The sequence below is a fragment of the Typopeltis vanoorti genome, chromosome 14 (genome assembly GCF_054136105.1).
Source record: "Typopeltis vanoorti isolate ZY-2024b chromosome 14, IOZ_Tvanoo_1.0, whole genome shotgun sequence".
NCBI classification, from domain to species: domain Eukaryota; kingdom Metazoa; phylum Arthropoda; class Arachnida; order Uropygi; family Thelyphonidae; genus Typopeltis; species Typopeltis vanoorti.
Window position 1 is genome coordinate 71,158,939 of NC_143562.1, and position 17,606 is coordinate 71,176,544.

Below are 17,606 nucleotides of genomic sequence, written 5' to 3' on the forward strand. Positions count from 1 at the left end.
CTTCTTCCTTTTTCCCTCTTTGAGCCTTGTGCTGTCGGGGGTTTTCTATTTATTTAACCGCAGCCGTAAACAAGGATAAGGTGGTTAGCCTTATGCCTCCCGGTGTATCCTATGTCTGTAGAAGCGTTGAGTCTCAAGGCTGATTTGCCTTCTTGCGGATGAAACCCCCAGATAAACTGGAGAGAAAAGCCCTGTAGTCCACGCCCAAGACCGGCTAACTCGGCTTTGTCTAAGAAAGAACTAAGCTCCTCACGTCAGCTACGCGACTCGAAACCAGGACATGCCTTTCCCCGGCATACGGTTGCGAAGATCATAACCACTTGGCTAATCGCGCGGACTATATATTTAGAATTATTAATATTATACCATTATATTTTGTAAAATATTAGTTGTACAGTATAAGCAATATGTAGCCATGTTTTGCACAGAAGATGTAAAAAAGCAGAATTTTTCCTTTAAGTTTCATTGTTCATAAACAAAAGATAACAAATGTAGAAGAGATATATAACGTGCGATTTAATTTGTTGCATACGGATATGTACATATTCAGATAATGTAAATGGCAGGTATGATAATAAGTTCGTGTTATTATTATTATTAATTTTAACGTCCTGATTTTGAAGCGTGCTCTCTTTTCTGATATCTTCACTTTTCTGATATCTGCCCTCATACAGTATTATGAAAGTACTGCTGTAATAAGCGAAAACACTGTTATTAACTGAATATAAACAAAGTCTCTCCAAATTATTTTGCTTTTGCCAAGACATGGATATCTTCAAACCCTATGATCTTTTAATATACTTCGATTAGTATCTTAACTTTGGTCTACATCTATTTAATGACCGGAGCCTCAGTAGCTCAGTCAGTATAGACCAGTGATGGGGAACCTTTATACCCAGGTGTCTCAAACATCTTTTTTTTAAAATATTGACGTTGCTGATGTGCCACTTGCATATATGCATTATAAATTTAACTGTATAATCATAGAATGGTGACTTATACATATCATATTAGGCTATTTATTTAATAAGACATTGATATAAAATCTATGAATTCATATTATACAATTCATTTAATAAAGTGAAATTACAAACTTACATTACATTTAACGACTTTTCTGTTGCTGAGTGCTGGTAGAAAGTTGCTTTATAGAAGGGAGGGCTATAGTGTGTATATTTTAATGCTACACAGGCAGCGCTCAAATCATTGCTCAATCTATTTCTCCCTTTCGATTTGATATTATTTAAGGCAGAAAATAAAGTTTCACAAGAGTAGGTAGAAGTTTTTATAATATCATACGACTATGCAGAAATTTTAATGATTAAGAAAGAAAATGTAAACTTAAAACGCTAGTTGTTTATAGTCTAGTTACAAAACATAGAAATAAGCTAACTAGAAAATAAAATAGAAATAGGCTAACTATAAAATATAATTCTCTCAATGATCTCAAACCTACCTTCGCCTTAACTGAGAGTGATATCACACGATTTATCGCATTTTTTTCATCACAATATCAACATCTTTCAACATCCAAGATGTGTCCCTCAAGTGTGTCAGTGCTGACACACGTGTCATAGGTTCGCCATCACTGGTATAGACGAAGCACTTTGGTCGTAAACATGGGTTCGATTCCAGTGTCAGTGACGTGAGGAACCGTTATCTGATTTCTTTATCTGATGTCATGGATTACAGTGATGAATACAACTCAGCCTTTTTCCAGTCCCAAGATAAATATTGAAGAAGGGGGGGTTGTGGAAAGCAATAGTGAACTGCCTTGTAAAATTCTCACAAAGAATACCTCGTAGGCAAGCCTACGAAGTCACCTACGGTCGCAAACTACTGAAGAGGATAAACCAGTCAGATGTTTAATGGCCATTCCCATCGTAAATCAATGTCAAGTTGTCTTCTGATATTTTCATTTTAAATACGACATTCTCACTGATTCACGATCTCCTCGTTATCCTGTTTTCTTTCCTCAAAATTCTCATATGTGGTGTCTTGTCTTAAGTTTGTTCTTTCTAATCATACTCTCAGATCAAGAAGTAGCAATTGGTTTAAATATTGTGTGATATATATGTGGGTAGCTTTATACTTACACACACACACAATTGTTTCTTATTCGACACACAAATCTATATTAAATTGACTCACCCATTTCAGCTATATCTAATTCCTTGAGAAGTATGTGTCATCTTCAATAGAAGAGTATTTACTCTTCTAAAGATTGAGAACAAGATTAATGCTTTCGTTTTTTTGTCTATTTTCTACGTTTTGCTTTACATTGCTGATTTGATTACCAAATGTTTATATCGATTCAATCAATTTCTATTCAATTCAATCTAGAGAATCTTGGAAGCTTGGGCAGGAATTATTTCACTGTATTGCATCATCTGCTTAAAGCAAACAACAAAGTCGAATCTCCGATTTTGATATCAGTTTTAATTTCACTTTCCTTCATAATGTGCATCATTACCGTTCACCCGAGATTACAAGAAACTGTATTTCGGCACCTCATTCAATTTAAACTGCTAATTTTTAACCCAAAAATTGACTGTGTGATTCTCTGTGTTATATATTTCCTTTACCACATATAATATAACTGCAGTAGTTGAAAATGAATGCGTTTTCAATTTGTCACACATCTCTACCAATTCTTCAAAATTTAATAAAAAATCTTGTATCAACATGTTTTAAGCAATATTAACAAAGATAGGAATTGTATATAAAATTACTCGTATCTCATCCAAATCAAGTGGTATTTTTTTAGCAATGCCAAATATTTTATAACTCCCACATTTTGATTTTGATTTCTTTACTTTCAGTGTAATATTGCTTCTACTATTCAGTAGTCCTATTAGCTATATTATCGTGGAATGTTAAATACATTTTTTATGATTTTTACCTTGTACTCGAGTGCATGGTAGAACTACATACATTTTTTTATCAGATATTGCAGGAGCTTGTGGCAGGTTATAAAATGTTCTTTTTATCGAAAGTGTACTTTAACACGTCCTTGATACTGCTAACAATATCCGGTGACAAACTCCCTCCACAGAGCAGAATCTGTAGCAAAGAAAAAATATTCTGTACACCGATAAGCACATTTATTTCGCTAATGAAGCAGGGAATAGTGGTTTATGATTGATATGCATCAAACCATTAACTACTTTAACACATGTTTCCGGGTTCTGGTAAAATATCTCATTATATTTCTTTTTTTTATTTAATAAAATAAAATGTATTGATAAGCATGATGGACGTACATCATCTATATAAACCCCAAGCCAACCGTTACCCAGAAATCGTTTTTCTTTAGTTTCGTCTGTGAAATAATCTACGCAATAATCAAGATGAATCGAGGAATTTTTTCTCTGCTGTTGTTGCCAATGCTGATTTCCGTAATATCAGCTACTGAGTCAAGTGAAGAAGTTAAGGAGATGATGTGTGGTAAGTTTGAAGCTAAAACATTCGTTGCTATTGCTAAATCACAAGTAACAAAAAGTCTACTCTTACATTAGAGAAAACTGCATTCCCTGTTACGGTGAATCAGAGTAAAATTAGATTATGATTCTTATATCAGTTTATATAAGTAATATTATTCTTTTCCCTGTTGGAATGTGTTTTGAAAACCTTTCCTCTTTCAGGAAGTGAAAGTGCAAAACAGAGTATTGCTGCGTGCTTTACACTGATAGATCCACATGTAAGTGCGTGTGAAATATATTATATGTATATATATTTTGCATATATTAATAATATATATGTATATTATGATATCAATATTCTCGGAGACAAAGACTCATCAAATGAGATAGATAGAATTTTTTTTATATATTTTTATTTTATTTTATTTTTATTTAACTTGTTAAAATAAACATTACACGATTGGTAACAAGGACTATTTACATATTATATATTATAAGTTTTTAAGTATATATATTTCAGAGAAAGAAACATTTTCCTTTCTGGTGTACAACAGAGAATGCAACAAATGAATTAAAAATTTACAGTTCAGGTTCAGTCTGAGTTATCTTTCAGATGAAGCACATTGTCGTCGTCAATCCAGAAGAGGGTACCAGTCTGATTCCACGCCTCTATGAATTTCGCGACAGTTCTTGTTTCTTTGAAGTGCTCAAGTTCCAATATCAGCCTGCTTTTTAGTTTCCAACGGAGAATATTTACTTCTTGTCTGTTTTAGGTAGAAGCTGTAGATGACGGCCTTAGCGCAGATGAAGAGGAAATTGCATGTTCTGTGTCTGTTTTCTTCTGTGTGGACGAAATTCCAGTAGTCTTCTTGGCTGTGTGCGTAGTTACAGGTGCTCGAGGCAGTATTCAGGGCATAGGTGATTATCATTTTGTTTGCGGGACAGGTCAGATATGTGTGTTCCAAGGTACCTGAAACGTCACTGAATAGACACAGATCCGTTTCTCTCAGCTGAAATTTGTAGAGCTTAGAAGGAGTTGGCAAGATGTTGTGCCATAGTCTCCACTGTATATCGGAATCTGGTTTGGCACGTTTTGATTTATATGGCAGATCCCACTGAAAACTGTGTGGTATATGCAGCCTTGTAGATGAGAGTGTTAAGGCTGAGTATAAGAAGGGCGAGGATGGGGACACTGACATGAGGAAGTGGTATATTTTCTTGTAGTTGGAGGGAAGAATTGGAAGTGAGGCTTCAGATTGTACAAGATGAAATATTGGCCCCGAGCAGTTTCTAGAAGGAATACGGATTTTCTGAGGTGTAGCGATATCTGGTTAGGCTTTTATAATGGAGGCTTGCAGCTGTTGATATTGCTTTTTAGTTTTTGGGTTCTTCATTGGTAGGCTTGTGAATGCTTTCCACTTTAGGGTGTGGGTTAGGAGGTCTCCTATGACTCTTATTCCTGCCCAGTTCCATGTAGGGAAAAGAAAAGGCTGGCCAGTTATGAGACTTGTGATGTTTCTGTTCGCTAATAGTGGTTCTGTAAGTACAGCTGATTCTGTTGATCCCATGAGTGTGTGATGAAGTCCTGGGTTTTTCCATTGCTGTACAGCGTCTTTGTAAAAAAGAGGTAGCTTAGGAGGAGATGGTGCAGGACTGGCCATTCGGAGGATTGTGGAAAGTGTAAGTCCTCTGGTGGATGATTTCGTGATGTAATCGAAGGTGGTCACATAAGTGTGATTGCACTGAAGTGTTTTTAGGAGGAGGATTATCCTGAAAGATCTAATCTTGTTTTCAAGGAAAATCAGGCCTTGACCTCCCTTGCTGAGTGGCTTGCAGAGTTGACGGTATGTTGTCCAGTGAGTTTTGTTCCAGAGGAAACGTTTGATTTCCTTTTGAATGTGGTGGAGAAATTCTTCAGGAGGTGTGAGTACTTTGAGGGTATGCCATAAGATACTCGCAGCCATCTGGTTAACTATTAGTACTCTTCCTCTAAGTGAAGACATGGAACGAACGCTGTTCCATTTACCTAGCACCTGTTTAAAACGATTGTGCAGCTGTGTCCAGTTCAGTGTGTTATATATTTTGGTGTTACCAAGGTGTACATTTAAGTATCTTTGTCCTTCGCTTGACCAGGTACATTCGATCGGAGAGTCATTTCTGGACTTCCATCTGCCTGACCACAAGCCAGTGGTTTTGGCAGAATTTAATTTGGCCCCTGAGGCTTGTGCATATAGTCTGTGTGCGTCTTCGGTTACTGTCATTTCTTCTTCATTTCGTACTATTACAGTGACGTCATCGGCATATGTTGATAAGGTAATTTTTTGATGTGGCTCTATTATTCTGGTTCGTTTGGAGATGAATGTGTCGTGTACTCTTTTTAAGAAGGGTTCTATAGCCAATGCGTATAATTGACCGGAGAGGGGACATCCTTGCTTGATCCCTCGAGAGTATGACAAAGTGCGAGTGAGCCTGTTGTTGATTTTTAAGCAGAAATGTGCATCTCTGTAAAGCAATTGCACTGTTTCAATGATGAGAGGACCATACCCAAATGCCTTTAGAACTTCATAAAGGTACTCGTGCTCTACCCTGTCGAAAGCCTTCTCCTGATCAAGGCTGACGAGAGCTAGGTCTTCATGTTGGCTGTTTGCGGTGTGGATGAGATCTCTTATTAAATGGAGGTTATCATGTATTGATCTTCCTAGGACAGAGTTCGTTTGATGTTGGCCAATAACTTCGGACAGTGTTGGCTTTATTCGGTTTGCTATAACTTTGGAAATTATTTTCCAATCGGTATTAATTAGGGAGATTGGACGCCAGTTCCGGATATCCGTGTGGTCTCCTTTCTTTGGTATCAATCGTGCTACTGAGGTCGTGACGGATTGTGGGAGGCCATTGATGTAGGCTTCTTGTAGTGTTTTGAGGAGAAGTGGTCCGAGTTGATTCCAGAAGACTTGGAAAAACTCTGACGTGAGACCATCAAGGCCAGGATATTTGTTCTTTGGCAAAGATGTGCATGCGGTTTTCAGTTCGTCTAGCGTGATTTTCTTTTCTAAGTGGTTCCGATCTGTTGCAGAGTTTTTTTTTTGTTTCTTTCAGTATTTCATGAATGGCATGATGGGATGTTCCTGTAGTACTGTATGCATTCTTGTAGTATTGTAGGATTTCAGAGGTGATTTTGCTAGGATCTTCTGTGATGCTGTCATCTTGAAGTCTGATAGCAGAGATGGAATTTACTGCCTGGCATTTTTTTTCCAAAGAGAAAAAATATTTTGTGGGGGCGTCTGAAAGATTTATTTGTGTATGCCGCGATCTAAGTACGGCACCTTTTGCCGATAATTCTGCCTGTCTTTGCATGGCTTGGAAGGCAGAATGATGTTCAGGCCTTTCTTCTGGGAGATACTTGAGCTGTTCTTCAAGTTGTCGGATTCTAATGTTCCTCTGTTGATTTTTCTGGTGACTGTAGATCTGCGGAAAGGATTTTATTTGTGATTTTAAGTGGGGCCACCATGTTTTCATTGGTTCTGTATCCACTTTCGAGTGAGTGAGGTTGGTTATTAAAGCCTGAGTGTTTATTATATAAGCTGGATCTTTCAGGAGAGTATTGTTGAAGATCCAATAGGCATTTCCTGATTTGGATGCTTCCCAAGATAATGAAAGTTGCAGCTTGACGAAGCAATGATCTGAAATGTAGGAAGGGATGTGTGAGATGTTTCTAACTAGAGGCAAGGTGTGTTTGGAAATGTAGTATCTGTCCAGTCGTGCTTGGTAGAGTGGCCTATTTGTCTCTGTAATTGCTGACCTCCATGTGTAGGATTTCTCATCAGGATGTTGATGCCGAAAGATGTCGATCAGTTCATTATCGTTTACCAGTGTTTGAAGTTTGTTTATTAATTGGCTACGATGTTCACCACACTGAAGTCTGTCTTTTACTTGGTCAAGAGTGCAATTAAAGTCTCCAGCTATTATGATATGTTCTTGGTCTATATTAGAAAGGTGGTTTTTAATGAAATTCAGGATTTGTAATGCCAGAGCATCCTGTTGTGGTATATAGATGTTGAACACATGTAGGGTATTATGGTTGGGTGCTATTATGTGAGCATACAAGGCATATCCTTGTATCTCAGCAATCACTATTAGTTTGTAGGGAGATCTATGATGTACACCTAAGCTAACTCCTGCTCCATGGTGTTGTTGGGTTGCAGAGTGCTGTAAGTCATAAGGCCACTCTGCCCATATTCTGGATAAATTGGTTGAGGTGTTGATGTTTGTTTCTTGCAGAAGTATTAGGTTTATATGATATTTTTGTACCTGGTCAAGGACTATTCTGTTGCGTAGAGCAGAGGCACATCCTCTTGCATTGAGAGAGAAAAGGCTTATAGACATTATGATTTATGAAAGTTTGATTGTAGGTTTAATCTAATATTGATCCTGGTACTGTGTTTGTAGCCCGTTAATTAGGTAGTAGATTCGCTTACTCCTGTTGACCTCTGCTCTGCTCTTTTTACATTTCAGTTTCGACTGTAGGTCCTGAAGTTGAGATATTAGTTCCGGGATTCTTGTGGTGTATTTAAGGGCTATAGTTAGTTTGTGAGGAGAGCCTCGCACTTTCTGTATGAAGGATGACAGCTGCTTCATGGTTAGGGCACCCTCAGTGTGGGGAAGTTCGCCCTCAGCTTCCTCTTTTTCTAGGTCGTCATGTAGAAATACAGTTTCCTCATCGTCTGGGAGCTCTGTTCCTCCTTGGCTGGCTGCAGGTGATGAAAGGCCATTTTGAGTAGTTTCTTCTATACGGTGAAGTTTTGAATTTATGGGAGGCTGGGTTGGTGATTCTGATTGCTGGGTCTGGGGATTGCTTTTAATTTGTTCGTCCTTGTCATCTCTGTTGGGAGGATCGGTGTTTTCGTGCTGTGAGACTTCGTTATCAGAGCTTTGGATCTCAATACCTGGCTGATGTTCAAGAGCGATATGAGCGCTGTCTTTTCCAGTTCGGGATTTTCTTTCCTCCGAAGTTCGTGATGGGGAGAGAATTTTTGGTTTACTTTTTCCTATGCTTTGATTTTCTTCATGTACGTTGTTATTCTGTTCAACTGGTTTGCTATTCTGGGCTGGGATGTTTGTTGATGAACTGTTGGTAATATAGGGACAATGTTTCCTAATGTGACCATCTTCATGACAGAAGAAGCACTGTGAAGAGGAGGAGAAGTGGAAAGTGTAGGTTATTCCATTTATGTCTGTGTTGATTAATTTTGGGAGGTCGTGTAGTGTGTCGTTGTTTGGAAAGTGCATTAATGCCTGTCTCCGAAAGCTTTTGACATGGGAAAATTCGGGCTTCTTCGTGGCTGCTGACAATGTGCGTATTTTTCCTGTGACAGAACCGTATCTTGAAAACATGGATCTAATGAGTTGATGAGGAATTTCAGGGGGTACATTTGATACTGTTACTTTTGTTGGGGCCAGTGCTATTGGGGCTGCTTCGAAGTGATAATCGCTAAAATATACCTGCACAGTTCCAGCTACGCGGGAAGCGTCAGTAATATTTTTTGCGGGTACAATTTTGGCGATCTCCGTCAGATAATCTTCTAATGGGATGTTTTCTTTGGTGGCGAAAATAACAATCCCATTTTCTCGGGAAATGACGTTCGTAACAGTGGTAGTTATTTTTGCGTTAATCGGTTTACTGCTGGCTGATGTGGCATTCGTGTGTGAGATAAGTGTTTTGGGAGACGATGGGATATTTCCATTAGATACAACATTAGCGTAAGATTTTGAATTGACTGACCTGTTTTCCATGTACGTAGCTTCGGTGAACTTTGCTCTTCCTTCCGGGTTCGAAGTCGTAGGGGGTCTTTGAATTGCTAAATCCTTGGTAGTACATGAATGTGCCGTTGCCATGGCGGTTAATCCTTCGCTGGCTATAGCCTAAGGTGAGGGGTGCAGATGTCGGAGAAGGAATTATGGCGTCGAAATTGAAGATATATACGAACTCGTACACCAGGAGAAGAAAACTGTCATAAATCACTTATCACTACACTTACGCGTACAAGACTAATATGAGTAGATAGCTCTCAGCTTGGAGAATATACCGATATAAAAATTTAAGTCCTTCCTTTCGGATAAATGTATAAAAGGTGGTGGAAGGCAGGAGAGGTATGAACGCACGTGCAACACCTTGGACACCTAGCGACGAAATAGATAGATAGATAGATAGATAGAATAGAGAGAGAGAGAGAGAGAGAGAAAGAGAGAGAGAGGATTATTCATTAAAAAGTTACATATATTATATAAAAGGAAATGTATCACCAACCACTCTCGACGTAAAAAAATACTTCTCACCCTCTTATTCCTCAATCTCTTGGTAGTTTCCAGGGAACAGATTCTTGTGTTTGCAACTTCTTTATTTTCCACAATATTAAAAATCTTTCTCGTATCCATCTGATAAATACCTCTTACTAGCATAATTCGTTAATCCTATCACCTCTTCTCCTTCTGCAAGCGAAACTCTGCAGATTACATAACTTCAGACAATCCTTACAGCTAACATTCCACAGTCCTGAAATAATGTTTGTGAACTGCTTCCGCACTCTCTCCAAGGTATTCTTCATTCCCTCTAAAACCCATTTAAACACAGTTTAAATGGGTTTTAGGTATGGTATACAATGGAATCACTCCCATTTTATCTCTGATTTTCATCGTTCCCCTTAATATTGCAGCAATCGTATGCTACATCTTTCACCATAACCCCAAAATCCCATACTTTCTTAACTTCCCCCTGTTTACTTTCTCTTGTAAACTTTCCATTTATTTATCCATATTTCCAGCTTATTTAGATCCTCCTTCTGATGATCTACTGCATCAGTGCTACTCTCAGTAACCTTCGCCAGCTTCACGTCATCCGCAAACAATTGAATATCTCCTTGATTTTCAATGATAATATCATTGATTCAGAGGCTGCAAAGCAGAGGTCCCAGCACAGTGCCGTGTAGAAGTCCACTAGCAAATATCCTTTTCAGCGATATTATCCATCCATACACATCTCTTCAATGAACTCTACCAGCCTAATATCCAAATCCATATGGTGTAACTTAAATATCAGTTTTCCAGGTGGTGCCCTATCAAATGCCTTTGAAAAATCTAAAAATATTACATTTCTCTCATCAACCAATCTTGACACTTTATCATAAAATTTAACGAGATTTCTGAAACAAGAAAGCCCCTTAACGTATCACTGCTGACCTTCACAGATAACATTATTTTGTATTGGAGATCATATCAATTTTCAATACGTTAGTAACCAGAGAAGTAACAATTACTGGTCTATAACTTGATAAAATTATGTTTCCATTATTTTTTCAAAAAGGCTTTTTTCAAAATCCAAAAGTATCATTGTGTATCCATTACCATGTGTAACTCAATGATAACATCATTATAGAATGTGAGCAAGTTGCTCAAACATGATCTCCCTTAGTCAGACTATGCTGTTCACTGCAGAGTATAGATTCTGTGACCAAATTTCTGAATTCGAGCCCTTACAACTCTTCCAAATCTTATCACCACTTTCGGAGACACCAATAGGTCTATAGTTGGATTCTTTGGTCTTTGCACCACCCTTTTGTAGGGAATTTCCATTCATTCTAAATGGGGCCCAAAGAAATGTCTAGTAATGCAATTTGCTTCATATCAGATGTGTTAAAAACAATCAATCAAGCTTCAAATTCATTCTTTTGTTTTACAGAATACTTTTCAGGAAAGGTATTGAAACAAAACATTTCTACTAAAACAAAACTACCTGTGATATAAATATTGAGAGATCTAATGAACCTTTTCATTTGAATATTCAAGAAGATCATTCTAATCTGGTCATTTAATTAAAATTCGCGTTTCAAGGAATTCTTACTTGTGAGTAATTCAGCAGTATTCAAAATTATACCAAGTGAAAATAAACTAGCAAATGTCTTTGTAGAAAAAGCGAAACAAATACGCTATTTTAAGTATTGTAATAAGGACAGAATTCTTTTTCCAGACTTCGATTGAAATCCTATTATTTATTATTATCTTTGACGATTTACACCTCGGTTTAAGAGTTTTGAAGAATAGAGAAAAATTAATAGGATTATAGTATTTTTTTCTTTCTATCTTTAGGCATTGGAAACCATAGAAAATTGCATTGCGCAAACTCATCCACACTTGGAAAATAAACTCCTCGTGATGACTAGCGCTATATGTGATGACAGCGGTGAAGATGAGGGAATGGAAGATGTAAGTAATTTTATTATTTCAGTGTAATAGTGTATTTATTTATTAACCAAAGTCTATGTGAAATAAACTTCCTGAAACATTCCTCAGTCAAGAAAATTGAATAAGGAAGGATAAGAAATGAAAGTGAAGAACAAATGTTGCGATGTCGTTTTGAATGTGTTGCGGAGAATCTACTCCGTTGTTCGAATAATTGAGTGAAATTCAGTTTCTCTTTCTTTATAGTTGATATTCATTGATTATTAAATGTGCTGAAAAGCAACAATAAAATCGGTCATTGAAGCAACTTTTATTCAGTTAATACCTATTTAAAATCAGTTACAGATGTAAATTTTTGGTTGGTTAAGATTACAACTGAAGCTACAAAGCCGAGGGTATCCTATATTGGCATAGAAAAATACCCAGCATTGTAACGTAAAATTAAACTGATTCTTTACACATACAAGTGCATAATAAAGCTTTGTAACTTACAAAATTCGCCTAAATGATATGAGTGAATTCAGTGAGACGAAGTATAATTTCGTTCTTAAAGTTCTTAAAAGAACTGGGCGATGGACTGAGTCCTTGACTCTTTATCCCGTCATCTGAATGAAGTAAATCTATGTGGATGGAGTGTTATTGGGCTAAAAAGCTCTAGTCATGGCTGGGTAACGGCAAATAGCCCAGCCTCAGTTAAAACTTCATTGGCTACAGCATTGCCATTTGTTACCCTGAAAATTCGTGAATTAACACAATTATATAAATAATTGATTATAAATACATTTATTATGGTGTGGCAATTGAAATTAAACCAAAGGTCAAAAATAAATCCCATATAGTAACGTAATACACATTAAATTGTGCATTAAAATTCAGTATTTTATGCTAATTTTCTATTTTAAAATTTAATTTTCAGCTGAATACATGCTTGGATAATACTTCGTTGGATAGCGATGTAAGTATAGCAATGGATTTCATGTAAATATTGATTTTCTCAATTTGTTTCAGAGCTTGCTATAACAGAAATAATTTTATAATTAATAGAAACTAAAATAAATGAAATTTTCAAATAAAAAAAAACTTTCTCGTAAATTTAATAAAACAATACAACAAATTTTGTGATAACATTTTTAATTTTTAATATAATAATTTAATACATCACCATTATCGATGTGCATATATATACCCACAAACGATGCCCAAGCTAATGACCGCATTACATGACTAAGCTTGCATTGTCTTTAATCTTCTATCTAAACTTTTCCTACGAATTAATCTATTATATGTGAACACTTCAATATTCTCATATCTAACATTTCGTTCTTCTCAGTTACCTCTGACTGAATAAATCCACCTGCACATCGATCTTCTTATGAGTAGTCTTTTTCCTGCCAACTTGACATCAAACAGCTGCTTTACTAACCTTTCTTATCCAATGCTGTTTAAGTGACCATACCGCCTTAGATTAGTTCCAATTGCACACTCTTTAATACAAATAATGTTACGTTCCTTTCCAATTTGACATTCTAATAAGATTCTTCCATTTATTCATCCATTCAGGCCCACAAATATTTGCAGAACTCAAATGCGTGTTGTTTCTACTATTTGATCAAACGCTTTATTTATAACTAAATTCTGAGATGCATAACTTTAAACTGGTTTAAACACTTTTCTATACTGGCAATTTAGTGTTTTGGTAAATTGCCCTCTTATTCCCTATAAATTTATTAAAATGGTTTCCTGAACAGACCAGCTTTGTTTATTCTGTTGTGAATTTCCAAATTAATTTGTCATTTCAGAATTCCTTTAAGAATACAACTAAAGGATTCTACGTTTCTGCTTACTTTCATATTTTTGGTCTTTTTATTGCTTTGTTGCATTCCAAATTTGTTACAGCTGTTATTAAATTGTAGACAAACCAATGGATTGTTTAGGTGGACAACACCGTCTTCAGAAAACAAAGATAAGTTTCATAACTTCGACTCTAATATTAGGTTCAATGCCAGATGATGAATAACAGTGGATATTATGTGCATCGTTGTCTGACACTTGATTTACAGCACTCCTCTATTTCTTTCAATTTTAACTGCTGCTTTTTCCCATTTTAACCGTAGAACTGTAGTGTTTTGTAAAGCTTTTCTCTGAGTACCTTGTGTTTTACATACAGATTCCCATGATTTCTAAATTATTTATCATAAAACGAAAATCTGATTTCGATATCCTCTGTTTGGCCTGAACCTAGTTGGTCTTCTACAGATTTCTCTTTCACAAGTTTTCTCAGACTCGTTTTGGGTATGCTTGTTGGTCTTTCTTTTTTATACAAGGTAACAGGAGAAGTCTATAATCACTACAGTCATCCAACATTCGACTTTCTACTTTCATTCTGAGAATTATGGAGTGTAGAAACGGCAAAACTCTTGATACATGATATTCTGGTTGAATGTCATCTTTCTGCTGCATTTCCACTTTTCCAATTTCTGACGTGTCATTCTCTCTCAACTATTGATAAGTACTCATAGAGGCATTGAAAATTTTGTACTATTCTGTCACTGTTTGTTTTTTCCTTTATCGGTCTTTTGAAGTAATTACTCCAGACATCTAGGATAACATTTTATATCAACTTCAAATTCATTTACGTACTCTTTCATCCATTTCTAAGCTTTTTCAATACCTTACAGAATATTTTTCCGCCTTCTTAATATTTACCTTCCAAATTTTTTTTGAAGTGTTCACATCTGCCTACTTGATATAATCATTAGGTTTGCATTCTTCATTTCCCTGGGATTCTTCTTTAAGTTCTTTACTTTAAGAAGATCAATCGCATATTCCTCAGCAGTTGAATTAATCAATGTTTTCTTCAGCATTTGTCAATGAGAGTTCAAGGTTATTTATTTATTTTTTTGAAATGATATTTTTCTTCAGTGATGTTTATACGTAAATCTGCACTTTATCTGCAAAGACTGATAAACGATAATTCCTTTTAAAACTTTCTTCTGTGTTATCCTACTTAAAACTAAGTAACTGTCAGTTCCAATTATAAGACCTGTGTACATTGGTGGACAGGCACATAAATGGCATGAGAGTCTTTTTGTTTTTCATATCTTCTCACCACGTGAACTTGTGCGTGCGCATCTTTATTTTGGAACACACTGTTAGTAATAATCCGCGCAGATTCTAAACAGAAATCCAGAAGGAACTTACCATTCATATTAGCCCTGCCCTTTATCGGTTCATCGTACTTTTTTGGATCTAACTGCCACCATCGGTGTTCTGAATGCCACTGGTAACTAAATATATTTGGTATTGTGAAAGGGGGGGACTTTGATAACTGCAGGGAATGAATAACAAAAAGCACGTTTTTCTCTCAAACATGAGACTCATTTTGCAATAGTTTTGCGAAATGAGTCTCATGTTTTGCAAAAATTTTGCAATAAAACGACAGGAAAATAAAAATTATTACATTTCTATTGAGTGAGTACCTGTGCATGCAAATTATTATATTATAATATAATAATTACTGGGTGACACGACTTGGTCTGGTCTCTCGTAATTCTTAATCTCGCAATATTACATATGCCCCACCCATCTGGAATAAATATAATTTCATTGAATTGTTGAGATCTTATACAGACATGCATATTAATACAAATAGTATTGTTTATTCCCTTTCACGAAAGTAATTCATTTCCTTATTCGTTTTTTTTTTTTTTTCAGGAAGAAGCTGTGTCAAAGCTGTTGGAACCTGCAAAAGTAAGTGTTACTCCTGCATATTATTTAATTATTGAGTTTTATTTTGTATTAAAATGGATTATGCTAATCACGGGAAGTCATGGGAAAGAACACCAAAGTTGTTTTTAAAAAAATACTATGCATTGAGTACCATGGAGTGGTACTCAATGTACCGCTGCATGTCATGCGCACAATTGAATTTACACAAATATTTTAATTATTTGTGGAAATTCCATCCACAAAGTCGTATACAGATTTTTATCTAGTTCCGCGTACAGTATAAATACTACTTACTTCAGAAGTCCTTCTCTAAAGATCCTAATTATTATATTTTTTCGAGATAATACCAGCCAATCTTTGAATTTGGAATTAAATTGTTACAAAATATTATCCATTAATTTTATTTCCGTTCGTCTTTGACTTTAGAAAAAACATTCTCCATTTTGTTTTATCCAATCTAAACAGATTTCCTTATTGCCAATTATATTACTTCATTTGTTTCGGACGAAGAATAAGAACTTACGACAAATCATTGAGATTAGAGTGAGGACAGTAATTAGTTTTTATTTGTTATGATACTGCAAGTTGAAATATAAAGTGTTCTCGGAAAGATCACATTGAATGAACATATACTTTTAACTATGAAGTATCTAGTTAGTACAAAGAAAATGATCATTACATGGAGAATGCTCTAATGTTTTCATTGGATTTTAATCCCAGCTTCGGTTTGATTTAGTCCTTTCCTATAACATTTTAAAATGCTACAGATTTGAGGATACCGAAGCTATAGAAACGAATTTAGTGGGTTAACGTATTTTCTGGCCATTCTGAAAAATTAATGACTGAAGAAATTAAATTCCTTCGACCATTTTGTAATATTTTATAAGGGAAATAATTGCAGATAACAGTACCAATAATATTGCTTTATTCAATCAATTAATAAATATTTGCCTCTGCTGTGTTCAGCAATTTGCTTTCGATTTTAACTCCACTTGTATAGATTATTAAAATTTGTGAAAGTGATACATGCTGATACGTTTGAGACAATATGAAATGTAAAGCTAGTCAGACACTAGTTACAATAAATTTTATCCTATCAATATTGTATGTCTGTATATTTCTTTATTATTTTTGGATGATTCAGTTATCTGTATATATAATAGTATATATATATTAAAATATATACTATTATATAAGATAGTATTTTATGAAAACAAAAACAAATTAATGTTTCAATTTAATCTTATAGCCTTGCTTGGTGGGTGTCTTTATGAGTCTATATATGGAACGTATGCAGAACGAAAACGTAGCATATCAGCTTCTAAATGAGAGACGAAGGAAGAAGAAGTGAGAGAGGGATGATCAGAAGTGATTACAAGGCATCGACAGAAATACCATGATTGAAATATTAAAAATAAATATCTTATATATTCGTTTAAAATTTAATTATTTTTTTGCAGTCATCTGACCAAGTGAGATGTAACAGAATTTATGAATAAAAATAGCATAAAGAATTGAGCGAATATTTTTTCTTTTGGCAATAAATTTCATTACAAAATCCTTTATAATATTAGTAATTAATTGCGTTAAAATTCGGATTTGCCATTTTTCAACTGATTACGTCGAACGTCCCAAAATTAAGCTTCTTAACGTAGCCATCTTATTATGTAGATGAATCCAGAGTTAATGTATCATAGTCACAACAATCCGTTTCTGTGCTGATTATCTTTTTTTTTTTTTTATGTTGGGCCCGTATACGGGAAGTTGGCTGGTCAACCTATAGTACGTTAGTAGCATATGGGTGATGGGTTGTGAAAGGAGATACTTGTTTACATTTGATACAACATTTGTGTGTTGTATTACTTGAGAATACAAAAAAATTAACCGGATAAAGTAAACCATATTAACCATATTAATGGTTAATATGGTTTACTTTAACCAAACAATTAACCATATTAACCGAAATGGCATTTCAGATAATTAATTGCGTGATATTAAAGATGAAAGAAATGATGCTAGCATTATACTTCCTGTAGAAAACGGATAAAGCTGGCATTCCAAACAAGCAAATCAATAAATGGTAACAGATTAACCCAGTATTAGTTTCAAAGTAGTTCTGAGATTTGAAAGAAAATGAAAGAAACATCTGCTGAATGAGATTTTAGCATTGAATCGAAGACCGATGTGCAGCATATTTCGTATCATATTGATGGTACTAGATTT

At 35.4% G+C, this 17,606-nt stretch overlaps 1 protein-coding gene across 1 annotated transcript; it reads left to right on the forward strand.

The window, feature by feature from the left end:
* Positions 1–3,302: 3,302 nt before the first annotated feature.
* On the forward strand, positions 3,303–16,901 carry LOC150099614 (uncharacterized). The gene is made up of 6 exons (XM_090404193.1): positions 3,303–3,447; positions 3,645–3,700; positions 11,562–11,678; positions 12,571–12,609; positions 15,369–15,404; positions 16,633–16,901. Exons 1-6 carry the CDS (start codon positions 3,351–3,353, stop codon positions 16,732–16,734), a joined length of 447 nt encoding a protein of 148 aa, XP_090260319.1. The 5' UTR covers positions 3,303–3,350; the 3' UTR covers positions 16,735–16,901.
* The last annotated feature ends 705 nt before the right edge of the window (positions 16,902–17,606 follow it).